The sequence below is a fragment of the Stegodyphus dumicola genome, chromosome 10, assembly GCF_044657685.1.
Source record: "Stegodyphus dumicola isolate Sdum_Otavi_A_Nest chromosome 10, ASM4465768v1".
NCBI lineage: Eukaryota > Metazoa > Arthropoda > Arachnida > Araneae > Eresidae > Stegodyphus > Stegodyphus dumicola.
The window spans coordinates 33,248,043-33,266,776 of NC_140777.1; the positions used below are offsets into that span (position 1 = coordinate 33,248,043).

Sequence of the window (18,734 nt, forward strand, 5' to 3'; positions counted from 1 at the left end):
TCCCTCTATCTTATTTTATTTCAAAACAAATTTTGTAATATAAAAATTAAATATTTTTTAATTCTAAGAAACAAAATGTTTGGCACAATGTAGTCAAGAGATTGGATTGGATTATTTAATTATGGCAAAGCCCACGAGGGCTATCTGCCTAAAGGGAGGGATGCCTTCGTGGAGGACTTTCTAAGGGGAACTGGCTCGTATACACGTTACACATGGGGAAAACCACGAAAACGCCCATGCAGCCATGCCCGTTCGCGGGATTCGAACCTCAGACCGAACTACTAGTTTTCAGCGTCTTTACCGCTCGGCCGCTGGTGGGCGTAGTAAAGAGAATTTTTAAGTATTTCTGTACCGTACTTAATTTTAGAAAGTGCAGCACTAGAAGAAATTTTATGTGAGATAATTCGACAACTTCTAGTTGTACGATCAAATTTTTTCCGAGTAATTTTCGTTCCTCGCTCATTTTTTCTCTAGCCCACTCCAGAACGTCCCAGTGGAAGTTCCACCTTCCACTGAGATTCAATTTTCAGACGCCCATTTTTGGAGTTTTAATTGAATTGGAAAATTTTACCGTAACTATAGAACAGAATAACGCATGGCTCCTAGACTCCGTAACAGAATAACGCATGGCTCCTAGATTGTTCGCTGCCCTTCAATATGTCCGTGAAATTTCGTGCTAGTCTATCGGGGTTTTTTCCATATATAGGGGTCCACTTTCTCCCAAATTTTCTTCCTTACAACTGACTTGGATAAATTCGACGTGAGATATCTAGGCAAAACTAAGCAAGACCACCACAATTCATATAGGTATTTTATAGTTTTTCATCCACTATTGAACTGGGCGAGGTGCGAATCCCTAGTGGCAGTTCTACTCTTTCAAATCGTCGATCCAATTTTAGGGTTTTCACTAAGATGACAAATTTCAGGAAAGTTAAGAATAACATGGGAATTCAAGTCTGTTCGCCTACTGTACCTGAATACATTTGGGAAATTTCTAGCAATTGATACATAAAATTTTCCACCTTCCCCCACCCCATTAATAACATGGGTAGAAATTCGACCTTCGGTATTTCCACAATTACTAGATGAATTGCCAAAATTATATTTGTATACTTTGCAGTTCCTTCCGCCATTTGCCTGAACCAGTCTTTTCTTTCCAGAACGGTAAACTGTTTCCAGTAGAAGTTCAAGGCCTTTCAAACTAGACACCGAATTTTGACTTTCTTCGCTAAAATTGAAAATTCCACAAAACTAAAGAAGTTGGAACAACATGAAGAACATAGTTTGCTCATTTATTACCCCTGGGTGGCTTAAGTGTCGAACGAAACCATTGTGAGTTGTCGAACCATCGTGACTCATCCTGATTTGGGATTTTAGTTGTTTCACATACTTTCCCCTTGAAGGGTAAGTGATGAGTTCGACATGTGAAATCTTGACAACCATTAACTGCAGGGCAAGAACTGTTTTTTGCCATTTTTTTTTCGGGGAGGAGATTCATGCTACACTAGCAGGTAGTCGTCCTATCAGCTATAAAACATTTCCAATTTGGCAAAGGGATATTTCTTTGCTGTCAGCTTGCTATAGGCAAATTTTCGAGTGTTTGGGGTGAGCTTTATTATAACGACTCGCTACACATGCAGTATCAAGGTATGAAAAGGAATTATCTTATCCTGTAAATATTTGTTTGTCTGTGTACACAGGAAAGTTTTATAAATATGCGGATGGTACTATGAACGGCAAGTCTTTCAGCGCAAATAAGCAGAAGTTCTTTTGCATAGTTCTGTAAAATTAATGTTCTTCGACGTCAAGATATGGATAAAACCTTCTTGTTTATCCCACCTGTACTTTCAAGGTTTTTCTCATAGCGTCGTTTTCTTATATTATGGCTTCTGATATTTTTCTTCTGGGTGCAATTATCTGACGGCCCTTTTTATCCGATTTTTCATCATCTGATGAAACATATTTGAGTTCTCACCTTCAATAATGTCTATTTCCATCTGGTCAGAAACTTTCGCTTTCAGGACTTCTTAGGCGTTACCCAAGAGGCAGAATAATTTTCAATCTCAGGGGCAGCTTTAGTTACTGCTGTTTGAATTTTATCATCTCGTTTAAGAATATTTTCTTAGTTCTTAGACAACTTAATGTTCAGAATGTGAAGTGACGTAATAAGGGGCATCTTTAATTTCTTTGTAGCGGTTTACGTTGCTCCTGAGTTTACGCCAGCAGGAACTGGATAATTTTCAAACTTGATTGATTTGTTATTCTTCTTATTTGTTTTCGAGTTCGCTATCTCCTCTATCCTCGATCTTTTGAGCGTGTTTGCTACGGTAGGTCTAATGCGACATAGTGAAAAATTCATCTCTGTGGGATCTTTCGACTAAGCAATTTCCCTGGGTATGCTATAAGTTCGTATGGTATACTGTAATTTTCTAGGTATGCTTCTTTTCCAACTGACATCGATTTTTGAAGAAATTTATCATAGACAATGTGCAGTCATTTAGATCCAAATTAGCCAAATCCATAATTTTACACGTGAAAGTAACAAGATCAGTAAAATGAGTTGAGAGATTATCAGTTGAGCTCATTCTTAAATTAATGTTCACGAAGGACAAAAGAAAGGTTGATCAAAGCTCAATGAAAATGAATCTCCGTCTTTTGGGCATGCTTGCTGCAGTAGATCCAATTTTATATATCAGAAAATCATCTCTGCAAAGCCTTTTGATTAAGCAGTTTTCTGGTAAGTAGTAAAAGTTAGTCTTCTACATCCTTTTCGCGATTTTGAAAAAATTCAAGTTAGTTTACCACAGACCATGTATGTTCCCTTGAATCCAAATTAACCATATGCAAAATTTTGCATTTTAGAGCAACAGAAATAGTAAAATGATTTATACTTTTACATCAGGAGCAATACATATTCACGAAAGACAAAAGAGAATTTAATTAAAGATCAGCAAAATTCAGCTAAAATGAACCGACATGAGAATGTGCAAAAAAGAAAGCATTATCTTATGGTGGTCATCATACAATGCGTGTGGCTTTCAGTCGATTTGTGAAACACTTCATATTTTCTACGTGAAAGATTTCCTGGAAAGGATTCTACTTTTATTAGCGAAGAGGGAGGAATTTCCCGCATCCATATTTAGATTGGTCGGCTATGAGCCTATACCATGGTTCTCCGTATTATAGGTTGCTAGCGTAAATCAATATTAAGAGTGGCAGGATAATTATTTAGTTAGTTTTTTTATTAGTATTGCTACGAATTTTGTATATAAGTAAGTGGTTTTAATAAGGTTGTATGGAACTGTGGATCACTTGTGTAGTGTAACGTGAAAGGATTTAAAAATGCAAAGCTCCGATGGAAAAATAAGTTTACAAGGATAATTCCATATAACATTGAGGTAAATGACTACCTCTCCAAATTGGAGAGATAGCGCCAAGCTGGAGATTGTTTTAAAGATTAAGTTTAGTCACCAAAAGTCGCCAAACTTGACCATTTGGGGATATTTTGTTCTGGTCCTGCGTAATTGCAACTGTGTATGCCTTCCAGCAATTTCGAAAAATCGAAGGTACTGGACATGTAGCCAGGGAAAATTATATAAGACCAGAGAGAGCATCAGTTTTCCGTTTAGTTCAAAGTTAATTTCGGAGTTTAGCTCAACGTACCGTGAAATCACTGTGCGAGCTTAAGGACGGAATGTTTTTATAAAGTTTTGTACGTAGCGTTCTTAGTAGTTTGATGTGGTAACTACTGATTGTGCTCTGCCATACTGAGAGTTGTACAAGTACTTTTCTGAAAAGTTCCAGAACTGTAAACTGTTTCTTTTGGGGAAAAATTATCAAGCTGTCATCGGTTCTGTGTGCATTTAATCCACTAAGAACCTGTACGTATGTAACAATTTTTGATCTAAAGCTAGGATTAAATGGCGGGGAGAAGAGCGATGGAAGAACAACTAAGACAGTTGATAACACCTTTTGCTTTGGTACATTCCAATAACTGATGGAAAAGATCTATCAGCCGCAATTAACACACTGCATGTAGTTATATTTCGCAGCGGACTTACGCGTCTAGCGGGCGTTTTTTTCTTAAATTTCGTCAGACTTTGGTCATTCAGTAAGATCGCAATAAATCGACACACACAAACATCATACTTACAATGATCATCGTATTTATATGATATCCACTGTCCAGCCCCAATTTACTAAATACGTACTTTTAAATGACCTGCTTTCGAATGACAGACTTCAAAAAACGTAAAAGTATCTTTCGCGCATGCAATGAGTTGAATAAACAGCATCGAAAATCATACGGATTATTTCCCACTAAAATACATTTTATATTTCAGAAGAACAGAGTTAAAAAAATATTACTACCACACGAAAATTATAAATTTTTTACTGTGATTTCAAATAATTTCGAATTTCTGCCTGCCTGCAAGATTATCACTGTAGTTTTAAAATTTCGCTCTGCATACAGTGAAGTTTCATGACTTTATGAACTAAGATAAATCAACATGTCTCGGTAATCTAACGCAATCTTTTGTCTAAGTCTGCAATCCTTCTTCAGCTTCATTTTTACTCGCCTGTCATCTTTATACTTCCCTCCTCTTTCTCCAGTACATTCAGGATTACTTCGTTGAAAGAATATGACGAAAACAAAATTGTGTACATACGTCCAAGTCTCCGCCTCCTCTTTACTAATACTAACTTGAACATGAAAAGTGAAACTTAGATGTCGGCCGCGGGTGCAGGACGTATTTTAAAACCAAGAGAATTTTAGTCACTGCAAACATTATCATAAGCCACAACGTATGCCGAATTTCTAAGTAATGTGCATATTTCTAAGCAAGAGATAAAGTAAATTTGACATCTTGCAACGTGAATTGGTTTTGAAAGCCATAACCACTATCTTTCAAAGTCACGCTTCGATGTATAGAAAGAAATCGGTAGTTCATCTTTGTTATCTGGACAATTTTTTAATTTATTGGATGGATTAGGGTTTTACATACGGCAGCAGAAACATATCATAAATGTTTTCCACATTTAAATCTTCTGCTTGTTAACCTTATTATGTATTGCATTATCTCATAGACCTAAATTTCAGGATTCAGACTTTGATCTTGAAAAGCACGTTAGTTTGATATTACCGGTTGACTGAAAGCTGGTTGCAAGAGATTTTACTGTAATCTTATGTCATGAAACATTTCCTATGATCTTTGTTTATCGTGATTAACACTTGTTTATTTTGTGCCATCTCACTTCCCATGAGAATATGATCAGTCTAGACATGGGCCAGTGTTGAAGCCGCAGGCATGCGAACAAAAATTTCATCTCATGTCATTTATGATCAATGTTTGATAATAATGGCTGTTATACTCAACATTTCTTATGACTTATTTTTCAAAATTCCAATCATGGTATGAGTTACAAAGGACGAGGCGTCCTGTGATATGAGACACAAATTCATACGCATAGTAAAACATGAGAATAAGTTCATTTTAGCATTATTAAATTAAATCTTTTTATTCAATGTATTAAATGATTCTAGACAAACGATTTTTTGTTACATAAATCTAATATATCTGAGAGACAAAGCAACACTCCAGCAGCCATTTTCTGTAGATAATAATTTCATTTGAAGAACTGATGCAAGCTTGCCCAAAAGGTTTGCAGGTTCCATCCACCATAGTCCGTTTTACAGTGAATATTTTGCTTGATGATGTCTGAAGCTTTCTCAGCAACCATCATAGTTGGAACATTAGTGTTTCCACTTGTGATTAGCGGCATGACGGATGCATCCACGACACGAAGATTACGAACCATTTTCACGCTAAACAGAAAGAAAAACAAAATATATGTATGAAATTCTCAAAAGAAGCTGGTTAATCTTCAGTTGGGGATAGAAAATGGCAATGTCTAATTCAATATTTTTAGTTATAACGGATTAACACAATAAAACTACAAAGCAAATTAAAAGATAATGGCAAAAAGAGTTTCAATGAATTATTTCAATTGTAAGGATCTTAAGTTTTACTAACGTTTATTTTATTTTAAATCTTTACTATCACTTCTTATTTTCTAGTTCCGGCCAGAATTAAAAGCGTTAACGTATTTATGCAAAATTTGTCTGGTGAACGCCAAGTATTTAAGTTGTGGCTTTTTGCCAAGCGAGAGAGAGGAAGCAGTTAGTCGAAGCAGACCGCTTACCTTAGAAGTTTTACTCAGTTGCTGGTTGCCTTCCAGGCCAGAGCTTTAATCCTCTTGATAACTTTAAACGTATTGTAGTGTTAGCAGTTCTCTGTACTACATACGGCTTCCTGTTAATATAAGGCCAATCTTCCACGTTTATTATTTTAAAGTTAAATTAGAGTTTAGTTTTATTTTTATATTTTTACGTTTAGACCACAAGTAGTGGGTCTTTGTATTCCGAAGTACGGAAGTTATTGTAAATAGAGAAAAATAAAGGGTTTTGTATACCCTTCTTGTGTATCCTGTCTACTTCCCACAGTTATTGAACATAGCTTTAGTAAGCTCTCTGTTCCGAGCCAGGTCCTTGCATGTTACCGAAGAAAGTAAGACGGAACATTGAACCTGATAGTGGCGCCCGACGAAGAAGAATAACCATGACCGAGTTTCAAGAAGAACCTGTGCTGCCTGCAGAAGCGGCTCAGAATCCAGAAATGCCAGCTGCCGCCCTGCAAGGATTTGGTTACATCGTCCAGACCATGCGCGCTTCGATGAAACCAGAAGCAACATTTAATGGAAACTCACCGGTAACCAGTTTTTTGGAAAAATTGGATGACCACTTCATGCTCTACCCCGTGCACGAATTTCAAAAAGTTACCTTAGCTACCAGCGCTTTGAGGGGCCAAGCGCTTGACTGGTTCAAGTGTAGAGGCAGAAGTCTCTTGGGTCAAGCAGGAAGTCCCACCTATACTTACGAAAATTTCAAGACTGCCCTACTAAAAGCCTTCCCTGTTGTAAGGGATCGTGCGAAATTAGAAACGGAACATTTCAGTATATATCAGCAAAGAATCGAAAACCTCTCAAGCTTTATTTTAAGAAAAATTCACGTCTTCAAACTCTTGTATGGAAACTGTCCGGATCCTGAGATAATTCAAGTCATTTTGCCGAGGTTACTGCCCCAAGTGCAAGACTTTATTGAATTAAGAAATCCGACTACACTGGAAAAGTTATTTGAGCTAGCAATCCAGTTTGAAAGTAGAAGAACGGCGGACATTGAAAGAAGACGCCAATATCAACAGCGAAACCAATTTGGTGCGCGAAGACTACAGCAAACTCAAGCACACGGCTACGGAAGCAAAGCGAATCAGTGGGCAAGGAAACCCGAGCATTCAAAAACAGCCGGCGAACGTCGACAGTTAAATAGCAATCCAGGAAAAAAGTCTCAAGGCCAGTGGAAAAAGAAGGAAAGCACGGAAATGAAAAATAATTTAAACTAAAACGGATTTCTGCTGACGAGAGGGTGCGGAAATCCGAAGGCCATGAAAACCCCTCTTCCTTCAAGTTAAATACAGTAATAGTGAAAAATTTGACTCTTCCGAAGATTGAAGTGTTGGTGAATAATATCCCAGCCACCGCACTCCTGGATACAGGCGCGCAGTGTTCCTGTGTGGCAGAAGATTTTTTTAGGAAGTATTTTCGTAAATACCGTATATATAATTCGGATAATACGACAGTGTTAGCGGCGCAAGGAGAAAAATGTAAGTGTATAGGTAAATTACCGTTGTATGTCCGTATCAAGGACGAACAAGTAAAGGTGATGTTTTTCATAGTAAAGAATCTGCAAGCACATATTATCTTAGGGATAGATTTTCTTTCAGAGGCACAAGCAACGCTGGATTTTAATGAAGCGTCCCTTAAGCTGACGATGAAACCAGTTCGTGGAGAAAAGGCTGAACCGCCGATGTTAAATCTTGACCACCTGCCTAATGACGAGCAACGAAAATCTTAAATGGTAAGTGAATTTGCTTCGTTATTTAGTGATATTCCAGGATTTACTCAGGTTACTAACCATAGTATTGACACCGGAGATTCAATGCCAGTTCGCCACAAAGCATACCGGTATGATAAGAATAAGGAAAAAATTATAGAACGGCATATCCCCGATATGCTACGTAAAAAGATCATAACGCCCATCTCAAGTAGTTATGCTAGCCCGGTGGTTTTATGTAAGAAAAATAATGACTATCCTTTGACACATCCAAAAAGGTGGAGATTCGCGATTGACTACCGTAAATTAAACTCCATAACTAAATATCCGGTATATCCGTTACTTATTATTGAAGAAATTCTAAGGAACATAACATCCACCAAATATATGACGACTTTAGACTTAACGATTGGTTATTTTCAAATAGGGGTTAGGCCTGAGGACGTGCCTAAGACTGCTTTTATAACCAAGTCTGGCACTTATGCATTTTTGCATATGCCGTTTGGCCTTTCAGGGGCACCGGCAACATTTCAGCGATGTATGGACATTGTGTTAAGGCCTGTTCTTGGAAAGTCCACATTTATCTATTTAGACGATATCATTATTACTAGTGATAATCTCGACCAACATGTACAGGATTTAAGACAGGTGTTTTCTTTATTAAATGAGGCCGGTCTAAAAGTTAATGTCGAAAAGTGCAAATTTGCAGTCCCTCAATTAAAATATTTAGGTTACAAAATATCTCAGAAAGGAATCGAGACAGACGAATCAAAAATAATCGCTGTACAAAAGTATCCGACTCCGAACACGGCAAAGAAGCTCTCTTCTTTTCTAGGACTTTGTTCATATTATAGGTCCTTTATAAAAGATTTTGCAGCTATTGCTGAGCCATTGTTAAAATTAAAAAGGAAAAAGGCAAGATTCTCGCGGACGGCCGAAGCCAATAGTGCTTTCGAAAAATTAAAACAAGCATTAACAAGCCCCTGTGTTGAAATTTCCTGAAAAGGATGAGAATTTAGAAATTTCAGCGGATGCTTCGGATTATGCGGTAGGAGCGGTACTTTCGCAAAATCAGCAGCCTGTGGCATTTTTTAGCCGAACTTTAAATCAAACACAAAGAAACTATTCCGCGACCGAGAGATAGGCACTTGCAGTTCTGTTAGAAGTGCAAAAGTTCCGAGTCTATTTTGGAAAGGCGGCAATAACAGTGTACTCTGATCATTTTAGCCACCAAGATATTGTGGCGATAAGAAATAGGGCGGCCCATTACGAACTAATAGATGGTCTATTATTTTATACAAAAACTACGAATTCCAACAACGAATTTCGACCTGTTATCCCAGCTAGTCTTAGATTAAATATCCTGCAGGAGCTCCATGACAGCCCTTTAGCTTCTCATGCTGGTATTCGAAAAACTATCCAACGCGTACGCGAGGCAGTCTATTTTCCTGAACTGCAAACGTTAACAAGGGGGTATGTCCAGTCCTGCCCAACATGTCAAGCAGTTAATTATATTAATTTCCGCCCGGCCGGGTTTCTAAATTGTATTAAATCCGAATTTCCAAATGAAATAATTGGCATCGATTTATTGGGCCCTTTCCCAAAAAGTCAGTTAAATAAAAGTCGCTATCTCCTTGTTATGGTTGATCATTTTAGTAAGTGGACCGAAATTGTTCCCTTAAAACGGGCCTCCGCGAAATTAGTTACTGATTCTATTTTAAATAAATATATTTTAAAATACGGGGCGCCCCTAAAAGTTATATCGGATAATGGTCCTCAATTTGTAAGTAATGTATTTGAAGACATTTGTTAAAAAAAAAACTGGGCATACGTCATTTAAAAATGGTCCCGTATCGGCCGCAATCAAATATAGCGGAACGGGTCAATAGAAATATAGTGAAAATTATCCGTAGATATGTTAAAAATTTTCATAAAAGCTGGGATAACTATGTCAATGAATTTGCTTTCGCCCTTAGGACCTCAAAACATGATACAACGGGCAAAACTCCTGCTGAGTTATTTTTAGGCAGAAAGATTATAACGCCGTTAGATAAATTATTTTATGTGCAACAAAGAGCCCCAGAATTTAAAATGGGTGATATAGAAAAACTAATTAAATAAGCAAAAAAGAATACGGAAGTAGCACAGAGAAAACAAAAGCTGTATTACGACTTGAAACGACGGGGAGTAACTTATAAAGTAGGGGATGAAGTATTAAAAATTAAGCATTCACTTTCTTCAGCACCAGAATATAAAACTGCCGAATTTTTTCCACGATTTGAAGGACCATATGTCATAGAAAAAATAACTCACGCTGTAGTAGTGTTAAAAGCCAGGAATGGGGAAACCTGCTCCGCAAACATTGATCAAATCAAACCCTACTATGATCGTAATAAAATGCAAATTTTCAAAGATCTTTTGCAGGATCCGGCACGGCAGACACGGCAGGCACAAGCTCCAGAGTGGGAACAACGACAAGTACAAGGGCAAGCCATTAAGAGGCAGGAGCAAGTGAAAAGAAAGTTTCCCCGCGGGAAAATTGAAGGTAACAAGAAAAAGAAGCCGTTCCACCGTCCAGAAAAGAGAGCTCACGAACACCCCCAAATTGAAGAAGGGAGAAGGACGACGTATGCAAAGAGAGCCAGGAGAAATGACGGCAACTATAACCCGGCTCTAAAACGGAAGATCTACTCATCCGACAGGACTCTCCGCAGCAAATGTCGCCGAACTGCGGAAGGGCCACCAGCGGCGGAGGAAAAGTTACAAGGAAAATTTGAATGGCCAGCAACGAGGTCCAAGCAGGAACACGAAAGAAGTTTCCCGGTTCCGCCAAGACCAGCTGCCATCAAACGGCCAAGACCACAGGCAGAGGCGAAAAAGAAGGTATTCAAGGGTGACCGAACTGGAAAAAAAAAGAAAGCTTCTAGAGGAAGGCACTGAAGGGCGAGCCCGCACACGAAGGAGGATAAATCAAACAACAATCTACGCTACTTTCCAGGACTGGGCTCAGAAAAGAATGTCCGAATATCACAAAGATAAGTAAAATTTTATGTTACTTTGCAAACTTAAGTTAATCTTTCATTCTTACTGCAAGTGGCAGATTTCAAGAAGTTTTACCTCATGCGAGGTCTACGTTTATCGCCAAAAGGGCGAGAAATGAGTTGTTACCGATTTTGGTATTATGTTTTTCAATTACTCGCGTGTAAAACTAAAGTTGATGTATAATAGCGATGTGTAAAGACTTAAATATTGTAAAAGTTATTGTATAAATTTTATTTAAAACTTTCTGGCAAGAAAGAAATTTTAGTCTGAAAGACTTTTTGAAATGTAGTATTTCAATGTAGAAAGAATTGGCACTTGCTTTGAAAAGAATAGAATTTAACAATGTACTACTAATGTATGTTGTCAAATGCGTAAAATTAACGGCATGTTAATATGTTCTTATATACAATGTGAACTGTTATTTCAAATGTAAGAAATACCGTGATATGGTAAAAGTGAAAGTAATGTTAAAAATTTGTTATTCGTGTGACTGTAAAAAGACTAAATCATGGTGAATATGTGTTAAAGGTTGAATGAATGTAGTTAGGCTCTCTGACGCTACACTTCAGAGTTAGCCACTTTCAGAATAGTACCTCAGGGTTTAGAGTTGAAGTTAGGGTGTGTTACGAGGTCTTGGTATGTTGAATTTTTAACACGTTAGTGCTTTGATTGTAGGAGGAAGTGTTGAACACGTAGACATAAACACATTCGTGTTTGGTGTTCTTTTACAACACATGTCAGAGAGTACGGGGAGAGATAATTAAAATAGTCATGAATGAAATAAAAATGTTAAGAGAAATATAATTATACATGTTACTTGCCATTTCATTGTGTAACATTTCATTAAACTAGTTTTCCTTCCAGATCTCTGGAAGGAACCAGATTTGAATAAAAGCTCCTGTTTAGATGCAGTACAGATGAAAAAATTGCGTGTTCTGGGAGCTGCTATTGAAAAAACAAATTTTTTTCTTTTAAATTTCTAGTTTCTAGCGAAAAATGTTTGTAAAAGATTGGCCTCGCGTTAGTTTCTAGAGCTAAAAGTTTCCAACAAGGTCGTTTTAGACCTCAGTTTCAAACTAATTAACTCTGGCGGGAAGTATGTAAGGATCTTAAGTTTTACTAACTGTTTTGGCCTCTTCGGTGATTGCGGTGATTTGTGCCCAGAGGGCGCACCGCACAAAGAGTTAGTTGCGTTACAGAACGTAAGGGAAGCGGACACGCCAAAATGTCGGGCGTATTACCGCTAATTGAGGTAATTGCATCGTATCTGTCAGGTGGCAGAAAACTAATATGATGTATCAATTCACATGCCAGGTGGCAGAATATGTCTATCATGTACATGCCAGGAGGCATAACGCTTGCAAACATGCCAGGTGGCATACGACTTGTAAATAAATGTACAGTAAAATATCTTGGTGCAATAGATCAAGGAACAAGCATCAACAACCTTCTGATCATTTGGATACGTACATTTGTTTCTGGTGACACCGGACTTGATTTGTGGAGATGAAGAATGGACGAAGAAAATTAGTGAGTTCATGACTGAAAAGCCAGGATTTAACGCGAAGAAATTCGAGGTAGGCCCTTTTTCATTTTTCCAGTTTTGAATAGAATTGTACCAGAAAAAAATGTACGTATCCAAATGATCAGAAGGTTGTTGATGCTTGTTCCTTGATCTATTGCACCAAGATATTTTACTGTACATTTATTTACAAGTCGTATGCCACCTGGCATGTTTACAAGCGTTATGCCTCCTGGCATGTACATGATAGACATATTCTGCCACCTGGCATGTGAATTGATACATCATATTAGTTTTCTGCCACCTGACAGATACGATGCAATTACCTCAATTAGCGGTAATACGCCCGACATTTTGGCGTGTCCGCTTCCCTTACGTTCTGAAACGCAACTAACTCTTTGTGCGGTGCGCCCTCTGGGCACAAATCACCGCAATCACCGAGGAGGCCAAAACACTAACGTTTATTTTATTTTAAATCTTTACTATCACTTCTTATTTTCTACTTTCGGCCAGAATTATAAGCGTTAACGTATTTATGCAAAGTTTGTCTGGCGAACGCCAAGTATTTAAGTTGTGGCTTTTTGCCAAGCGAGGGAGAGGAAGCAGTTAGTCGAAGCAGACCGCTTACCTTAGAAGTTTTACTCAGTTGCTGGTTGCCTTCCAGGCCAGAGGTTTAATCCTCTTGATAACTTTAAACGTATTGTAGTGTTAGCAGTTCTCTGTACTACATACGGCTTCCTGTTAATATAAGGCCAATCTTCCACGTTTATTATTTTAATTAATTATTATTTTAATCTTCCACGTTAAATTAGAGTTTAGTTTTATTTTTATATTTTTACGTTTAGACCACAAGTAGTGGGTCTTTGTATTCCGAAGTACGGAAGTTATTGTAAATAGAGAAAAATAAAGGGTTTTGTATACCCTTCTTGTGTATCCTGTCTACTTCCCACAGTTATTGAACATAGCTTTAGTAAGCTCTCTGTTCCGAGTCAGGTCCTTGCATGTTCCCGAAGAAAGTAAGACGGAACATTGAACTTGATACAATCTCGAACTGTACTTACCGCAATTCTGGATCTACTACTGTTGATGTATCTTTCGGATTACCCATTTTAGCTGTTCCTACTTGGTGATTGAGTGTGACGACAATTGATTCGGCGATGCAGCGGAAATATTTATCATCATCGTTTACATAATCTTCACATCCAGGAACGACTGTAGAGAAAGGCTTGGAACCAATCTTCTTCAGTGGCTCACTAGTTGCAATTTCATTGCATTTCTTCATACCTGAAATTAAATAAATCCTTGCATTGCATTAAATTTTTCCAAGTTTAGAAATTTTATGTAATGAAAAATTACTTTTTTAGTAGCTCTTCTATTTATCAACATATAGAGGACACGGATACAGAAAAACAGATATGCAGCACAACTGTATTTCGTTTTCCTTTCACCTCTAGAAATATTATATAAAAAACTGAAATGCGGAAAAATGACTATAAGTATTATTTTAAAGAACGTATATTCTGAATATTTAAATAAAACATCATATATGCTTCAAAAGCATAGATTAAAATTGTAAATTGTGAAATAGTTCTCGTGGTTTTAAAATAAGAATATATATTCCATTCGTGTTGTTGTTTGTTGTTACTTATCCTAAACTGGATAGCCAATGGGCTAGATTAGTGCTTCGCAAGCTTTTTTGTCCGAGGACCGGTAGAACTTACGAAAAAATTTCGCGGATCGGTGTTTTTCCCCCCTCTCCCCAAAACTTTACAAGGTATTCAAGAATTACTACATAAGTTAATTGTAATATTCTTATTACCATTTGCCTACGATCATATTTAAATATAAAGATTAGTAAATATTGTAATTATTACATATCAGAATAATTATAAGTAAATAAACCTTTGAGAAAATCACACGATATTACAAAAAAATAATCACAAAAAACCCTGCATATAAAAACGGATCAGTGACGGTTCCTGGACAAGCGAATGAGGATCCCTTATCTACCATACCTGAAGCGCCACTTGTCAACCTCTTTTCGTCCTCAGGTGGCAACAATTAAAATAATCGGAATTCATAACAATGCTTTCGTTGGAAAGAACATCTCTTCAAACAACACATTCAGGTTTTGGACAATTTTCTTCTGATTATGGCCAAAGGAAAAAACCATATTTCAAATAGTCTGCGATATAGTGCCTTACAAAGCTTTTTTTTTCTTTGGCAGATTGCGGACTATATTCACCTTCATCTGTATTCGAAGAGGTTGACGACGTACTTGGTTTTGGGGAATCCTTTCTGTGCAGGAAATTTAGTAATGTGTCTTTCGTTTCCTTCTTACTCATCCTGGTTATTGATTTGTAATCTACCTAAAGTTAAAGAAATAGTTGTTATAGTAGTATTAAATTCAATGGTTATTAAAAACTTACGCTGATGTATAGTTTTCAGTTGTCCAAGCGTGCAGAAGAATGTAAGCAAGATAAAAAGCGAAACCCAACCTAAGACGCCTTAAACACTACAATAGATATTCAGCGTTCAAGTTATCAGCGATACTCAAGGCAGACAGGGGCACGCTAACTGGTGTACTAAGTGTACGCACGGCAATTTATGAAAGGCGATTAGGTACATAGTTGCCAGTTTGTTATATTTTTCATCATCGATCATATTATTTTCTAAATTAGTAAGCTATTGTTATTGTAATGTAGGTGCTGTTGTAATATCGGTTGTCGGCCAATGACACTTTGGGTTTTGCTCAGATAGCTGGATATTTTGCGGATCGGCAAATATTTCTTGTGGACCGACGGTTGAGAAACACTGGGCTACATCACATCCATGAGCCCTTCACATTTGTTTATCGCTCTTGCTAAAAAAAAAAAAAAAAAAAAAAAAAAAAAAAAAAAAAAAACACTTAGTGACTTTGCAAGTGGTGGCCGAACTAAAAAGGAATTTAGCGATTGGGTCCATCCTCAGTCGTTCTCTAAAAGGGGATATATAAGGTATTTTCTCCCTCCTATTCTCATGCTTCGTGGTGTAGTTGGAAGCAAACTCGACGCGAATTCAGGAGGTCCGGAATTTGAGTACCAGTTAAGGCATAGGATATTTTACCTGTCTGCTTCAAAAAACCCTAATAACTTTAGAACTGGGCCCCGAACTAACAAAGGTTGTCGATGGTGATTCATTACCACCGGGAATTTAGAGACTGTGTCTCCTCATCCTCAGTCGCATTTTAATAGGAAAGGTTATACTATACAGTATTTTTTCCTTCCATTCCTGAGTCCTAGTGAGTGCATTGCATATTTTTCCCATTCCAGGACCGATATAACTTAATGACGCTACATTTTATTTTATTTTTAATTTTATGGTTACTTACTGTGTTTGTGTACATTTATTTCATGTATTATTTTATGTAACTTTCAATCCTCAGTTAACTGATGTTATATTTGTAAGGATAACCTATAAGTAAAATAAGTTATGTGGGCAAAGGACGGTTTTTAGAGATTTTTCATGAACTTGGCATTTTGATAATTATTGGAAAAATTCTGGAACTTCCGGTGGAAACATCGTTTTCGAAATATAGGAGCAATTTTTCTAGAAGATTCCAGAAGTAAGCATTCATTTATAAATAAGATCGGGCTGGAGCCTGAAGTTCAATTCAAACCTGTAAGTTCTAGTGAGAAAGTCGTATGACTGTTTAGATAATGAACTTTTCAAATTTGAATTAAAATAACACGCCTACTATTGAAGGAGTTAAAATCAACAAGAATCAGTGTAGTGTTCATAAATTTGCAGGACTAGTTTAGAAAGTTTTGCCACAACAAACCTCGTTGTGTCAGATGCCTGGAAAGCCACAAATCCTTTGACTGCCCAGCTCGTCTTAAAAAGGAAATACCAGCACAATGTATATTATGCAAAGGGCCTCACCCAGCATGTAGCACTGAATGCCCCGAAAGACCAGGCAACGCAACCGAAAATATCAAAAAACCCACAGAAAACGAAAAAATTATTACAAACTCCCGGAGCACTGCAAGTCGCAATACTCCCAGCCAATCAAGCAATACCATTCTATCCTACGCTGCAGTCACAGCATCAACCAAAAATAATGGCAACAAACAGCCGCAACCCAAAGAACCGACCCATCAAAAAGAGGAAACCGCCACAAAAGAACCCACACAATATAAAAAACCGCAATCAAAAGAATATAATCAAGATAAAGACGAGGATTTTGATGATTTTGTCGAATTCATCGAGCAAATACATGACCTCTACCTTAAATTTAAAAATACTCAAGTCAACAAATTAAAGATCGCCTTAGAAGCAGTAAAAATTTTTCACACAAAAAATTATGTATAATCACAGACAACAAATCAACCAAAGAAATAGACCACATATCAACTATGCTAAATTTTTATCCTTCAATAGCAATGGCATTAAAAGACAAACGCTACAATTAAAAGATTACATTAATACACATAACCTGGACATCATTCTCCTAAACGAAACGCATCTCAAACCCGAAGACTCCTTCAAAATTCCAAACTTTGACATACATAGAATGGACAGACTTCACAACCGTGGAGGCGGCACAGCTATTATCATCAAAAGGAGTCTAAATAGCACCAAATTTCAGTTACCAACCCTCAATAGTATTGAAGCATGCGCCTGTATACTTCCCAGCAGAAATATAAACTACTTACTAGTTGCAGTATACAAACCACCAGGAAAAACCCTATGCACTCAAGACATCGATAAAATTATCAGCTTAGGTTTCCCCACAATTATTGCGGGGGACCTAAACTCAAAACACACCACCTGGAACTCCAAAAACAATAACCTGGACGGAACCTTACTCTACAACTACAGCAACAACAATAATATCATCATCACTGCTCCAATAGAACCAACCTTCTACTCCAAAATCCACCCAAACTCCAACGATGTACTAGACTTAATCATCACCTCTAAAATTAATCAACAACCATATCTGCAAGTCGACACTGCGTTAGATTCGGATCATCTCCCCATCAAATTCACCCTACATGGACTCCAACAAGGACTACCACCTCTAAAATGTAAAATAAACTGGTCGAAATTTAAACATGAAATAGACAATAGCATCAACCCAACCTTCTCTCCCCAAAACGAAGAAGAAATAGAAAACGCAATAAATTACTTCTCTCAAAAAATTCAACTTACCCTCGACAATAGTAAACACCCCATCCAAAACAGTAACACAACTCTCCCAAAAAATCTCCAAAACAAGATCAAAGAGAAGAATAGATTAAGAAAAATTGCTCAAAACACACAAGATCCAAGAGACCTACGGGAATTCAACAGAAGCAACAGGCAACTGCGAAAATTAATGAAAGAATTTAAAGAAAAATCCTGGAATATCTTCCTAGAAAGCCTTTCCCACACAGACAACTCCGTCTGGAAAATAGCCAAATCCCTAAAAACAACTGAAACAACCATAGGTCCAATATCTGATGGCAATACTACCACTCACAACCTAAACGAAATTGTAGAGCTTTTTGCAAATTCATACGAAAAACAGTTCACGACAAACAACTTCCCAAACCCTAACGACATAAATATCGAAAACCATGTACAGCACATCCTAACAACTGTCCAGGATGCCCCCATCCAACCGATTACTCCACTAAAAATCAAGTCTATCATCAAAAATCTAAACAAAAGAAAAGCCGCAGGCCATGACAATATCACCAACAAAGCATTAAAAGAACTCCCAAGAAAAGCAATAGTATATCTGACTAAAATAATAAATGCGTGCCTAAAATTAAATTACTTCCCTGCTCAATGGAAGCACGCCATCATAACTGTCATAAAGAAACCAGGTAAACCAGGAAAGGCAACAACAGACTACAGACCTATCTCACTACTATCATCATTAGGAAAAGTCTTTGAACGTATCATCGTCCAAAGACTTGAAGATTTTATCACAGAAAGAAATTTACTACAAGAACATCAATTTGGTTTCCGGAAAAAATTCTCCACAACCCAACAAATAACGAGAATAGTTGAAAAAATAGGCGAATCGTTCAATAAAAATGAAACAACAGCAGCATTATTCCTCGACATAGAAAAAGCTTTTGATAAGGTTTGGCATTACGGCCTCCTTATCAAACTTATTAATTACAACTTCCCTCTGAAAAGCATAGCTCTCATAAATAGCTTCCTAAGCAATAGATCCTTCCAAGTAAA

At 37.3% G+C, this 18,734-nt stretch overlaps 1 protein-coding gene across 2 annotated transcripts in view; it reads right to left on the reverse strand.

Moving 5' to 3' along the window:
* Positions 1-5,489: 5,489 nt before the first annotated feature.
* LOC118198202 (glucose dehydrogenase [FAD, quinone]-like) overlaps positions 5,490-18,734 on the reverse strand; it is a 45,713-nt gene continuing 32,468 nt past the window's right edge. For both annotated transcript variants that reach the window (XM_085824858.1, XM_085824857.1), the window contains 2 exons: positions 13,577-13,799; positions 5,490-5,827 (listed from right to left, as the gene is read on the reverse strand). In XM_085824858.1, the coding sequence (XP_085680984.1) occupies positions 5,629-5,827; positions 13,577-13,799 (422 nt within the window). In that variant the 3' untranslated portion in view covers positions 5,490-5,628. The remainder of the gene's footprint in view (positions 5,828-13,576; positions 13,800-18,734) is intronic.